Source organism: Centroberyx affinis, unplaced genomic scaffold, assembly GCF_046629955.1.
Source record: "Centroberyx affinis isolate AG114_WGS23_722 - 3 ecotype Tasmania unplaced genomic scaffold, CSIRO-AGI_Caff_v1 ptg003831l_1, whole genome shotgun sequence".
Taxonomy (NCBI): domain Eukaryota; kingdom Metazoa; phylum Chordata; class Actinopteri; order Beryciformes; family Berycidae; genus Centroberyx; species Centroberyx affinis.
Window position 1 is genome coordinate 42,385 of NW_027281686.1, and position 11,330 is coordinate 53,714.

The 11,330-nt window shown below is 42.1% G+C and overlaps 1 protein-coding gene across 2 annotated transcripts; it reads right to left on the reverse strand.

The window, feature by feature from the left end:
- Positions 1-1,300: 1,300 nt before the first annotated feature.
- Positions 1,301-10,806, reverse strand: steap2 (STEAP family member 2, metalloreductase). 2 transcript variants are annotated; one of them, XM_071541210.1, is made up of 6 exons: positions 10,756-10,806; positions 10,392-10,716; positions 8,556-8,722; positions 6,372-6,899; positions 5,205-5,369; positions 1,301-1,594 (listed from the first exon to the last, which is right to left on the reverse strand). In XM_071541210.1, exons 1-6 carry the CDS (start codon positions 10,804-10,806, stop codon positions 1,301-1,303), a joined length of 1,530 nt encoding a protein of 509 aa, XP_071397311.1. The 2 variants fall into 2 exon arrangements, with proteins under 2 accessions (XP_071397311.1, XP_071397310.1); XM_071541209.1 differs by having other exon boundaries at positions 10,392-10,806.
- Positions 10,807-11,330: the final 524 nt, after the last annotated feature.

Sequence of the window (11,330 nt, forward strand, 5' to 3'; positions counted from 1 at the left end):
ACCACATCAGACCACAATGAAACCTCAACACCCAACAATGTTGATGCAAAAGGTGCATATATCTAATGACACTGAATGGGATCATGACATCATGTGTATAATGAGGTCGGCAAACTGGTGGGCTGTAATTCATCATTACCGGATTCAACGAAACAGGCCGTCACGATGAAGACTCGTGGAAAAATTAGTTTCTAAAAACAGAGAGACAGCCTGTTAAATTCTTCATCAAAGCTATGGGTCTCACATGTATTAGATCACACAACAGATGGGCACAATATAGTACATTACAATAGTCATAACAGACAGAAAAACAAACAAGAGCAACACATCGCCACACTTTGCAGAATCAACAGTTACCTAAATGCCTAATTTCTCGCCACAGTTTGGAGTGTTTTCTAGTCACCAATGATCGGCACATTTAAAGCACTGAATGGGATAATAGTTGTCGGTAATGATCCAACCTGACAGTAGAGTACATGAGATCTCCTCTGTGTCACTCTTGCTGATTGTCCAGTTCAATGGTGTTTTGTTTGCAAGAACGTTTGAGAGCTGTGAAAAAGAAGGAAGGTAGCACTGGGATTATTTATTTATTTAGTTATTTTTTCACCTTTATTTATTCAGGGGGAGTTTCACTGAGAGCAATGTTCTCTTTTTCAGGAACACCCTGATCACATTCACACACGCATTCACACCTGGAAGCTGACCAGTACAACCACAGTCTGATCTGCTGGCCACTGAGCAGCTCCACTGGAGCGGTTGGGGTTAAGGGCTTTGCTCTAGGGCCCCTCAGTGGTGGTAATGAGGGAGGGGCAAGAGCTGCTTTTCACTTTCCCCACCCAGAGTTATCCTGCCGGTCCGGGGGATTGAACCGACGACCTTCCGAGCTCGCTTATTGCAACAACATAGGCTGCATGTGGCAGCCTATGAGCAGAAATACAGAGTTAAAGTAGTCACCAACTATCAGTATCTCAGGGTGATGACTGGCAGGACAAAGGCAAAATATTGGTAAAGTATGGGTATCGGTGGCACATTGGCAAGGTACTGACAAGGGAGGCATCAGTTATGCGATTATGCAGCGTTACTAGCTTTAAGCCCAAATGAACACACAACTGCAACCTAAGGACACAAATGTCAGAAAAATAATGATCATATTGTTATAAAATAATATGTAATAATATGCAGTTGCATAAAGAAAGATTGAAATGGTAATATCTTGGTCGTTTGTGTAAACAAAACAAGTAACCACGGCAGCTTATGTGCAAATCCAGATACAGGACCAGACAGTTTTGTCCTCCGGCTATCACATGATGGTGACTCTCTCCGGCGAGACGTGGGCGGCCGAGCCCACCGGCTCCAGGCGCTGGCACCGGTAGACGCCGTTGTCGAAGCCCCGGCGGATCCGGTGGAGCTTGCGGGCCACGCAGGGGAGCAGCAGCAGCACCTTACCCAGTATGACGCACACCGGCAGGGCCAGGGCCACCACGAAGCTGGGCGGCAGGTAGAAGCGGTAGGCCTCCTCCTCAAAGGCTCGCTTCCAGCCGAACAGCAGGCCGTGGAAGGTGGCGATGAGCAGGGCGATGTAGCCGAGCGTGGACTGGGCAAAGACAGGGGGGCTGATGATGGTACAAACTCCAGAAATGCATACGGTGTGTCAATAACTGATCATTTAGCATCTGAAATGGTGAGTGGGTGTCTGCAGCCTCTGAAACCAGACGTATTCCCCCACTGACCTGGGATCAACTCCTGACAGACCTTTCTTTGTCTCCCTCACTGTTTTCCCACTGTCTAATTAAAGAATAAATATACTTAAAGCTGCACTAGGCAAGATTTTATGTAAACCTACACTGGTCTGATCAGTGTAAATCACAATATAGGGCGCAACAGAGAAGAGCATCCCTAATTTAGATCAAATACATCTAACTGAAGGTTAAATATGGGTTAAAGCTATGAGTCATCTTACAACCTTTGCTTGCAAAATAGCTGTGCTTTTAAGGAAAGAATTATCGGTGTCTTTGAAATATTGACCGATGAATTTAAGGTAGCATTTATTCCCCCTAAAATTAAAATGCAGTGTTTTGGAACAAAACATTTCGAGGCTATGGTGCAAAAGGGGCGTGTTAGACCCGCAAACGTAGTAACGTCCCACAAACGTAATAACCCACAAACGTAATACAAATCTGCACCTTTTAATTTAATAATCCCACCAACGTAATAAGTTTCCCACAAACGTAATAGCAGTTGCCTACCGCAAACGTAATACGTCATTTCCCGTAAGCGTAATAACTATTACGTTTGCAGGGATTTGTTACGTTTGCGGGAAGGTGAAAATCTTCAGCTTTCAAAATTGTAATAACTTCCCACAAATGTAATAAATCACTAATATAATCAAAATCTGCAGCTTATACAAGTTGCTACCTCTAAATGTCTTCAACAGCCAATGACATTTTCTTCCCACATATTCTTGTCCTTTAGATTCTTGCCTGTTTAGACTGATCAAGTGTTGTTGCAATTAAACCCCATCATATTAATTCCAGATTTATTCCAGGTTTTATTACAAAGCCAAGTGTAAAAAATCTCAGGAGAGGCAAAAACAGTATGATTTCACTCTAGCAATGAAAGATTTACAACCAACAACCCTACACAAAAGTTTCAGTACAAACTCACCTGCTATACAATTAAACTATGCACAAGTAAAGAATATAAAGTATTGATTGACAGTAACAGCTGGATATTAGTTATCCCTATTACCTAATTTTAATTCTTGTTTGGAGCCAGTAAACTCATTTTTTTTTAGAATCATTTGTCGTTATAAAGATATGTTGAACTTCTACATGCTTACTTTTTGCTAACAATGAATAGAATATTTAATCTTAAATCTTTAGAAAGAATTAACAATTCTAAAAACTGTCTGGATGAGTTTATTGGATCCAAAAGAGAGTGAAAATGAGGTAGAATCATGTTTTGGGTGGAGTATCCCTTTAAACACAATAGTAGCCTATGTTTGAACCATTTAAATAAAATATGTCTGCATATCAAAAGCCAAAAACTTGAATATGTATTTTGAACAGTCTTTCATTCTTTGAAATAATGAAAAGGAAACATTTCTCAAGATTTAAGTCTTAAGACTGAATTAAAGGCTTGAAAACGATTAATGACTGACATCAGGCGAGCTTAAATTAATGTCAGTGAATGCAGGAAAGAATCTGAATTCCCCTGTACCTGAATGTAACATGTTATTTATCCTTTTATTTTATCTTGAAAATTTTCTGTTACATACAGGGGAATTTAGATTAATTTAGTCTTTCATGTATGTATGTATGTATGTATGTATGTTCAAAATACATATGTTGGCTTACGATATGCCGACATCTTTTATTTACATGGTTCAAACATAGGCTACTATTGTGTTTAGTGAGGATAAATAATATCCAGTTGTTACTGACCTCTTGTTACTCTTGTTACAAAAACAATATTTTGCATATGTATGTTCAAAATACATATGTTGGCTTACGATATGCCGACATCTTTTACTTACATGGTTCAAACATAGGCTACTATTGTGTTTAGTGAGGATAAATAATATCCAGTTGTTACTGACCTCTTGTTACTCTTGTTACTAAAACAATATTTTGCATATGTATGTTCAAAATACGTTGGCTTACAATATGCCGACATCTTTTACTTACATGGTTCAAACATAGGCTACTATTGTGTTTAGTGAGGATAAATAATATCCAGTTGTTACTGACCTCTTGTTACTAAAACAATACTTTGCGTTGTTTACATGTTGTTGTTTACATGTTGTTGTTTACATATATTAAATATTTTAATTGCTGAGCAAATTCATACTGAAGCCTTTGTATAGGGTTACTATGATTGGTTATAAACCTTTACAATGTTTTTGCCAATCCTGTGTTTTTTTGCACTTGTCTTTGTAGTAAAACCTTGAAGAAATCTGGAATAAATATGTTTGGGATTTATTGCTCATTTGTATACACAACACTTGATCAGTCTAAACAGGCAAGAACTTAAAGGACAACAATATGTGGGAAGAAAATGTCATTGGCTTTTGAAGATATTTAGAGTTAGCAACTTGTATAAGCTGCAGATTTTGATTATATTAGTGATTTATTACATTTGTGGGAAGTTATTACAATTTTGAAAGCTGAAGATTTTCACCTTCCCGCAAACGTAACAAATCCCTGCAAACGTAACAGTTATTACGTTTGCGGGAAATGACGTATTACGTTTGCGGTAGGCAACTGCTATTACGTTTGTGGGAAACTTATTACGTTGGTGGGATTATTACATGAAAAGGTGCAGATTTGTATTACGTTTGTGGGTTATTACGTTTGTGGGACGTTATTACGTTTGCGGGTCTAACAGGGCGTTTAACATTTTGGCCAAAAATGAATAGACTATATCATTGGAACGCTAAAAAACAAAAGTAAAATGGGAACTTAAACTTGCACCAAGTCATTTCAGATCCTATAACCAATCCTAAAACTAATGTGTGCTATGTGGAGATTTCCGTGAGACATAATGAAATAAACAAATAGCCACAGCCTCTTTTCTAAAGCTTGTTGTCAAAGTCGGACTGAACAGCAGCTTTTCCTTTTTTTAGAACAAGCTTGTCTCCTCCCTCGCTGTTTAAAAGCAGCGCTCTCCCCCTCCCATCCCTGAAAAAAATTCTCGTAATGGCGGAATGGATGAAGCGAGCGAGTAAACTTGTTAAACTAGTAAACTTGCCACCTGCCTCTTCACTTGTCATTGTGACACATGTAACCTTCATCAGGAGCAAAATTTGGCAAAGCGAGACGGGTAACCGCTGACACTTCTCCGTAGAAGGTACGTTTAGCTTAGCTATTAGCTTTTATGTACGGTTTGTCCTTAGGGGCTTCTGTAGCCCAGTAGTTTTGCTGTGGTGTATTTACAAATGTGATGCGGTTTCTGTCACCCTCTAGTGGTCAGAAAATCGCTTAGTGTAGCTTTAATAGCTTTTTATAGAATATCAATTTTCTGAATCGTAATCTCTGTAAAAGTGTGAATGGTTACTATGTTGTTTTGAATAAAAAAGATGCAATGATTTAAAGTTTTGTTTTTGCTCTGCTACAAATTTAGGAAAATGTCACCTGCGCCCGCTTTCGCTTTAAACCCTCGATTTGTTCATTTGTTAATTCACATTTTGGGCCCGGCAGCAGTACCTGTATGAAGCTGAACTCCCTCCAGTTGAGGGCGCTGTGGACAGACGGGATGGAGGTGACAGCCAGAAGCGAGAGGAGCCCCAGACTCATGATCCCAAAGGAAACGTACATCTCCACCCTCCACACCTCCTCCTCATTCCATGCGTTCTCCACGTTAGCATGGACCTACCAACACAGGGCACGCTCAAAATGGAATTCATTACACATTAAAGGTGCTACATGTAACATTTCTAAACATCAATATACCAAATTATCACTGCTAGCTTGGTATAATTACTATAAACAAATGAGACCATGGTTGAGACTGGTTGAGATTGGTTGCCTCTATTGCCGCTTTTCCACCGCATGATACCGGCTCAACTCGACTTTTTTGGTTTTCCATTGGGCAAGTACCAGGTACCAGGTACCATATTGCCTGGTACCTGGTACTTTTTTTGGTAGCACCTCTGTCAAGGTTCCAAGCGAGCTGAAGCAATACCAAAAGGGGGTACTACATTGAGGGGGTACTATCTGCAGTGGAAAACCAAGTGGTACTACCAAAAGCGTCAAGTTGAGGCGAGGCGAGTTGAGCCGGTACCATGCGGTGGAAAAGCGGCTTATCACACACCAATGATATTGTTAGTGCTAGAGGTAAGACCACATTTCCATTAACCCTTTTGCTTCCTGCCCCACCCTCACCCCCTCCCTGGCATCTTTGTCTTCACTGAAGATGAGAAACATGTTAGAAATTATTTTTCTATTGGCCTTTCCCTCCTTCCACCATCTGCCACTGCCAGAAACTCTGAAAGCTTTAGCTCCGTTTGCGCTGTAAGAACTGTGCCTTCTTCCTGTTTGGTGCCGTAAAGCAATCCAGCAGATTTCCCACCAAATCCAACCCTTGGCGCACAAAGTAAAATGCAGAGTAGAGGCTGCATCTGTTGATGTGAACATTGATGTGGTAATGATTTATTCATGTCAAAATGACACACGGAGCACCTTTCACCCTAAACCCAAGTCCTAATCCTAAACTAGCCCCTTGAAGAAGCGAGGACCAGCCACAATGACCATCACTGGGCAAAAATGTCCTCAAGGTCCAAAACTCAAACTGGTTCTCACAAGGCTAGAAGTGCAAGACCACACACACTGACACACACACAAGTCCCAGAGCCCTCTCCCCAGCTATCTGACCTGTTGGTAGGCCATGTTGAGGAGCAGGTACCTCTCGGACCGCCTCATGGGCAGACAGAGGCTGTAGAGGACGTGGACAGCGGCCAGGAAGAAGCTGAGGAGGCCGAGCTGCTTCCGGCTCTGCAGCCACCCCTCCAGCCAGGGGGGGAAACGTCTGTACTTGGTCCCGTAGTAAAGCTGGTGGGCGGACGCTAGCTGGCCCGCCAGGTACACCAAGGCCAGGAGCGTGATAGCCACGGTGGGCAGCGTCCGATTCACCATCTCCATGGGAATCTTGTAGAAGTCGCTCTGCCTGTGTTTCACATACGGGTGGATGATATCCCTGACAAAGGAGTAAGCAAAAAAGAAGATGGAGAGGGCCACGGCGGCCAGGACGGGACCCCTCCAGGCAGGAAACAAACGTATGGGCATGTTCTCGATGTCCCGCGACGAGGACAGAGCACCCATATCCACCGGCTGGAAGTTGAGTTGGCGGGCCAGTTCGATAATCTGCTGACGAGCCTCCACCGAGTTACTGCAGATGAACACCTACACAAGGCCAGGATTACAAAGAGTAGGACTGGTTAGACATGCAAGCCAGCAAAGACATGCTTTTGCTTTTATGGCATATGTACTTTATTTGAATGAAGAGAGACAGGAAGGATAAGAGAGAGGAGATGACATACGACAATGGTCCAAGGATGGATCTGAACCCAGAAAGATGGCAGATATATGAGTTCCCTGTTTCCTCCCAGTTTTGTCATGTCCAATTCCAAAAAGTGCTCCATGGTCGCTATCGTTGCGTGACCCCCCCTGTTGGACAGGGACAGTGTAGACGACCACGTGTCTCCTCCGATACAAATGGAGTCGCCAGCTGCTTTGCTTCACCTGACAATGGAGGAGTTTTTCCAGGAAAGCGCAACGTGCGCAGAGGTTCACAATATTCCCCCCCCCGAACAGGTGCCCCTACCAACCTGTAGGAGTCGCTCTTACAAGGACAAGGGCAGGTTCCTGTTTTAGGATAAGATTAAAGCTATACTAGTCAAGACTTTTCAATTAAAATGCAGCTGTCTTTTCAGCCTAAATCAAAAAGTGGGCCAGCAACAGTTTAATTTAGATACCCCTGAAATACCCCTAACTGAGACACCGTAGATTCACCTATACCCACCCAAATTATATTGTGGTGTCAGTATTGTCACTGGTGGTATATCTTCTCCACACAGCAAGTGATGAATCAAAACTTCAGACCGAAATCCAGAAGTGTCTCCTAAACAGCAGTCCATCTAGAGAAAGCTGGACTTGACATTGTTGAGTCCAGCGTCATAGACCGGCTGGGGCTGTGGCAGTTTACTGACATCGCCTTACAGGCTCTCTGGGTATTGGAGTTCAAATTTTTCAAATAGCTACCTGTCGCTGCCATTTGCCATTCATACTCTTTCCCTCTTATGCCATGATATTTTCAGTTTTTGTTCACTGGCCACTGTCACTCTAAGGGAAAACATTTCTACACTTGTCCTTCAGCTTCTTAGCATTGTTAGAATGTATCCATGAAATCTATGACCACCTAAGTACCCTAGGTGACTTTAGGTTTAGGTTAAGGAAGCTTCTTTATTGAAGTTGTGTGCAGTAGTTTGACAATCCAATACCACTGATGAGGAGAGTTGAGAGGTTGAATGATTATTTCTGATGCTGAAATAGGTTAAAAATGAAGCATGTTAAATAATAAAAATAAAAAATGTTCTGTGGCCATCAAATCTGTTTCAACCAGACAGTGATGCAATATTATAGTGAGTGTATTGTGTGGGACTTTATTTGCTCTGCCTGAAAAGGCTGGCAGGGCTTTTTCATAATCCATGCATAAATTATAAAGGAATTAGTGTCTCAGCGACTGGCAAAGCAGCAGTACAGACTGAACTGTCTAATGCTTCTGTCAGATCTACTGGCTGCCATCCCCTGCATGAAGGTGAATTAAAGAGGGGAGGACAAAGAGGTCTTAAAAAGTCATTAGACTAGTATTGAGCCTTTAAATCTTACTTTTTGTCAAGCAAGTGAAAAATCTGCTAGTGGGGTAAGATAGTTCCACTTGTTTCCAATGCAAATCAACTTCTTTCAAGTGCTATTTTCTTATACTTGTGTAGAATAGAATAGAATTGAATAGAATATTAATAATAGAATAGAATAGAATATGCTTCATTGTGGTTGTACCTGTGTGCTGGCGTCTTTAGGGCAGGTCTGCTGCATGGCCCAGGCTGAGATGACGTTGAAGCCTTTCACCACAATGGAGTCTGGCAGCAGTGAAGCCAGGTACTCAGCGTTGGACTCTGGGTACTGGTTCACCCTCCTGTTGTTACTTACATCCACCAGGATCTTCCCTACATGACAACACACAGAGACAACAGATGACTTTTGTAATGAAAACCTTAAAGGAATATACCAAGTTTTTGTTAGATTATCCTATGTCAATTTACCTTAAGTGATAAGAACACAGACACCAAAATCATCCATGTGTCCCCAGTAGCTTGTTGGCTCTACTGCTCCATGATAACACGTTAGCATACACTACGTTGAGTGATAGTAGGCTCCATGCTAGCACTTTCGCATATGTTGAGTGATAGTAGGCTCAATGCTAGCACTTTAGCATACACTATGTTGAGTGATAGTAGGCTCCATGCTAACGCTTTAGCATAAGACAGTAGGCTCCATGCTAACACTTTAGCATACACTATTGAGTGATAGTAGGTTCCATGCTAACATTTTAGCATAAGACAGCAGGCTCCATGGTAACATTTTAGTATACACTGTTGAGTGATAGTAGGCTCCATGCTAACACTTTAGCATACGTTGAGTGATAGTAGGTTCCATGCTAACACTTTAGCATATGTTGAGTAGACTCCATGCTAACACTTTAGCATTGAGTAGGCTCCATGCTAGCACTTTAGCATACACTATGTTGAGTGATAGTAGGCTCCATGCTAAAACTTTAGCATATATTGAGTGACAGTAGGCTCCTTGCTAACACTTTAGCATACACTATGTTGAGTGATAGTAGGCTCGATGCTAAAACTTTAGCATACACTATGTTGAGTGATAGTAGGCTCGATGCTAAAACTTTAGCATACACTACGTTGAGTGACAGTAGGCTCCATGCTAACACTTTAGCATACACTATGTTGAGTGATAGTAGGCTCCATGCTAAAACTTTAGCATATGTTGAGTGACAGTAGGCTCCATGCTAACACTTTAGCATATGTTGAGTGACAGTAGGCTCCATGCTAACACTTTAGCATACACTATGTTGAGTGATAGTAGGCTCCATGCTAAAACTTTAGCATATGTTGAGTGACAGTAGGCTCCATGCTAACACTTTAGCATACACTATGTTGAGTGATAGTAGGCTCCATGCTAAAACTTTAGCATATGTTGAGTGACAGTAGGCTCCATGCTAACACTTTAGCATACACTATGTTGAGTGATAGTAGGCTCCATGCTAAAACTTTAGAATACATTTCAGTAGGCCCTAGCATTATACAAAGCATTATACAAAGTAATTACTTTTTTAGTAATAAAAAGCTGTAGTGTTATTTGATATAAGCAGTAGAGTCATACAGGGCATTCTAGATTTTTAAAATGAAATATTATCAACTCAATATAGCTGATGTAGCCAGGTTTATTTTTGGAACTACTTCAGGCAAGCAATCACACATTCATCCACTGTGCAGTGACTTTTAGCTGTACAGTCTCACATTGCCAACAACCTTGGAAACAGGGAAACTCCCTGCTGGCTCAAAACACTGTCATTTTTATCTTAATTTGTGTAACTTGTATCATTCTCCTACACAAAACTGCCAGATTTAGCTTTAGGGAGTATAATAGTCAGCTAAGAGTGCAGAAGTTAGCTAATGCTAGCCTCATTCGCTTATAGTTAATAGAGTAATAGAACATTTCTCACACAGCCCCCCTGAAGTATCTTGTGTCTGTTTTCATGTTTGTGGTGAGGTGTTACTGCATCTCCATGCAGGTACATTATTGGGTTATCTATACCTTCCAGCAGATGCTTGAGGTCCCACAGTACAGAGTAGTGCTCACGGCGGATGGCCAAGAACACGACGCTGGCCTTCCCCACGGCGTCCTCGTGGTGCGTCACGTCCACCACGTGGGGGAAGGACTGGGCCGCCAGTTTGGGCTGCCGGCTGCCCACCACCACATGGAAGCCACAGCGCAGCAGCCGGATGGTCAGGCACTTGGAGAAGTCGCCTGAGCCCAGGATAGCCACCGTGGGCTGAGCGGGGACGCCGGAGTTCCCCCCTAAGACCCCCGCGTCTCCGACTCGGACGCCGTTCTTCAGGCCGTTGGGGAGGAAGGAGGCCTGGCTGTGGTGGAGGTGGTGGGAGGAAGAGGAGGAGGCCGTGATGAAGACGGGGCTGCTGCTGCCGCCCATCATGGAGATGGAGTCCATCCTTCCTCCCTGTCCTTTCTCGCTCTCTGTAGTTTTCTGCTTAGGAGGACTTCAGCGGTCCTATGGGGAAAGAGAGTGGTGGATAAGGGGGGTACAAAATTCAGAGCTATGGCTTTTTTGGTTGTTTCTTCAGATATAAGATAGGATAAGAAGAAACTTTACAGACCCCAGTGGGGGAATTGTGCTATTTCAGCAGCAAATAATAGGATACAGTAAAGATAGACTATATAAACTATAAAAAAAGAAAAGAGCAAATGGGGCTTACATAAACTTGCACAGCCGACAGTTTCAACACTAGAACATGTAAGGTAGAGTGTATGAATTAAAATGATGGTATAATAATTATATTAAGTATGGATTACAGCAAAATAACAGCAGTAGGACTTACTGAGACAAAGAAAAGAATGAATGCAGAACATGTATGCTATGAAAATATACCAAAAATATTAGATACATTTATAAAAAATTTGATACATTTTGTGAGTAGGCTGCCATATTAATTACTAAGACTACCAGGCTGATTT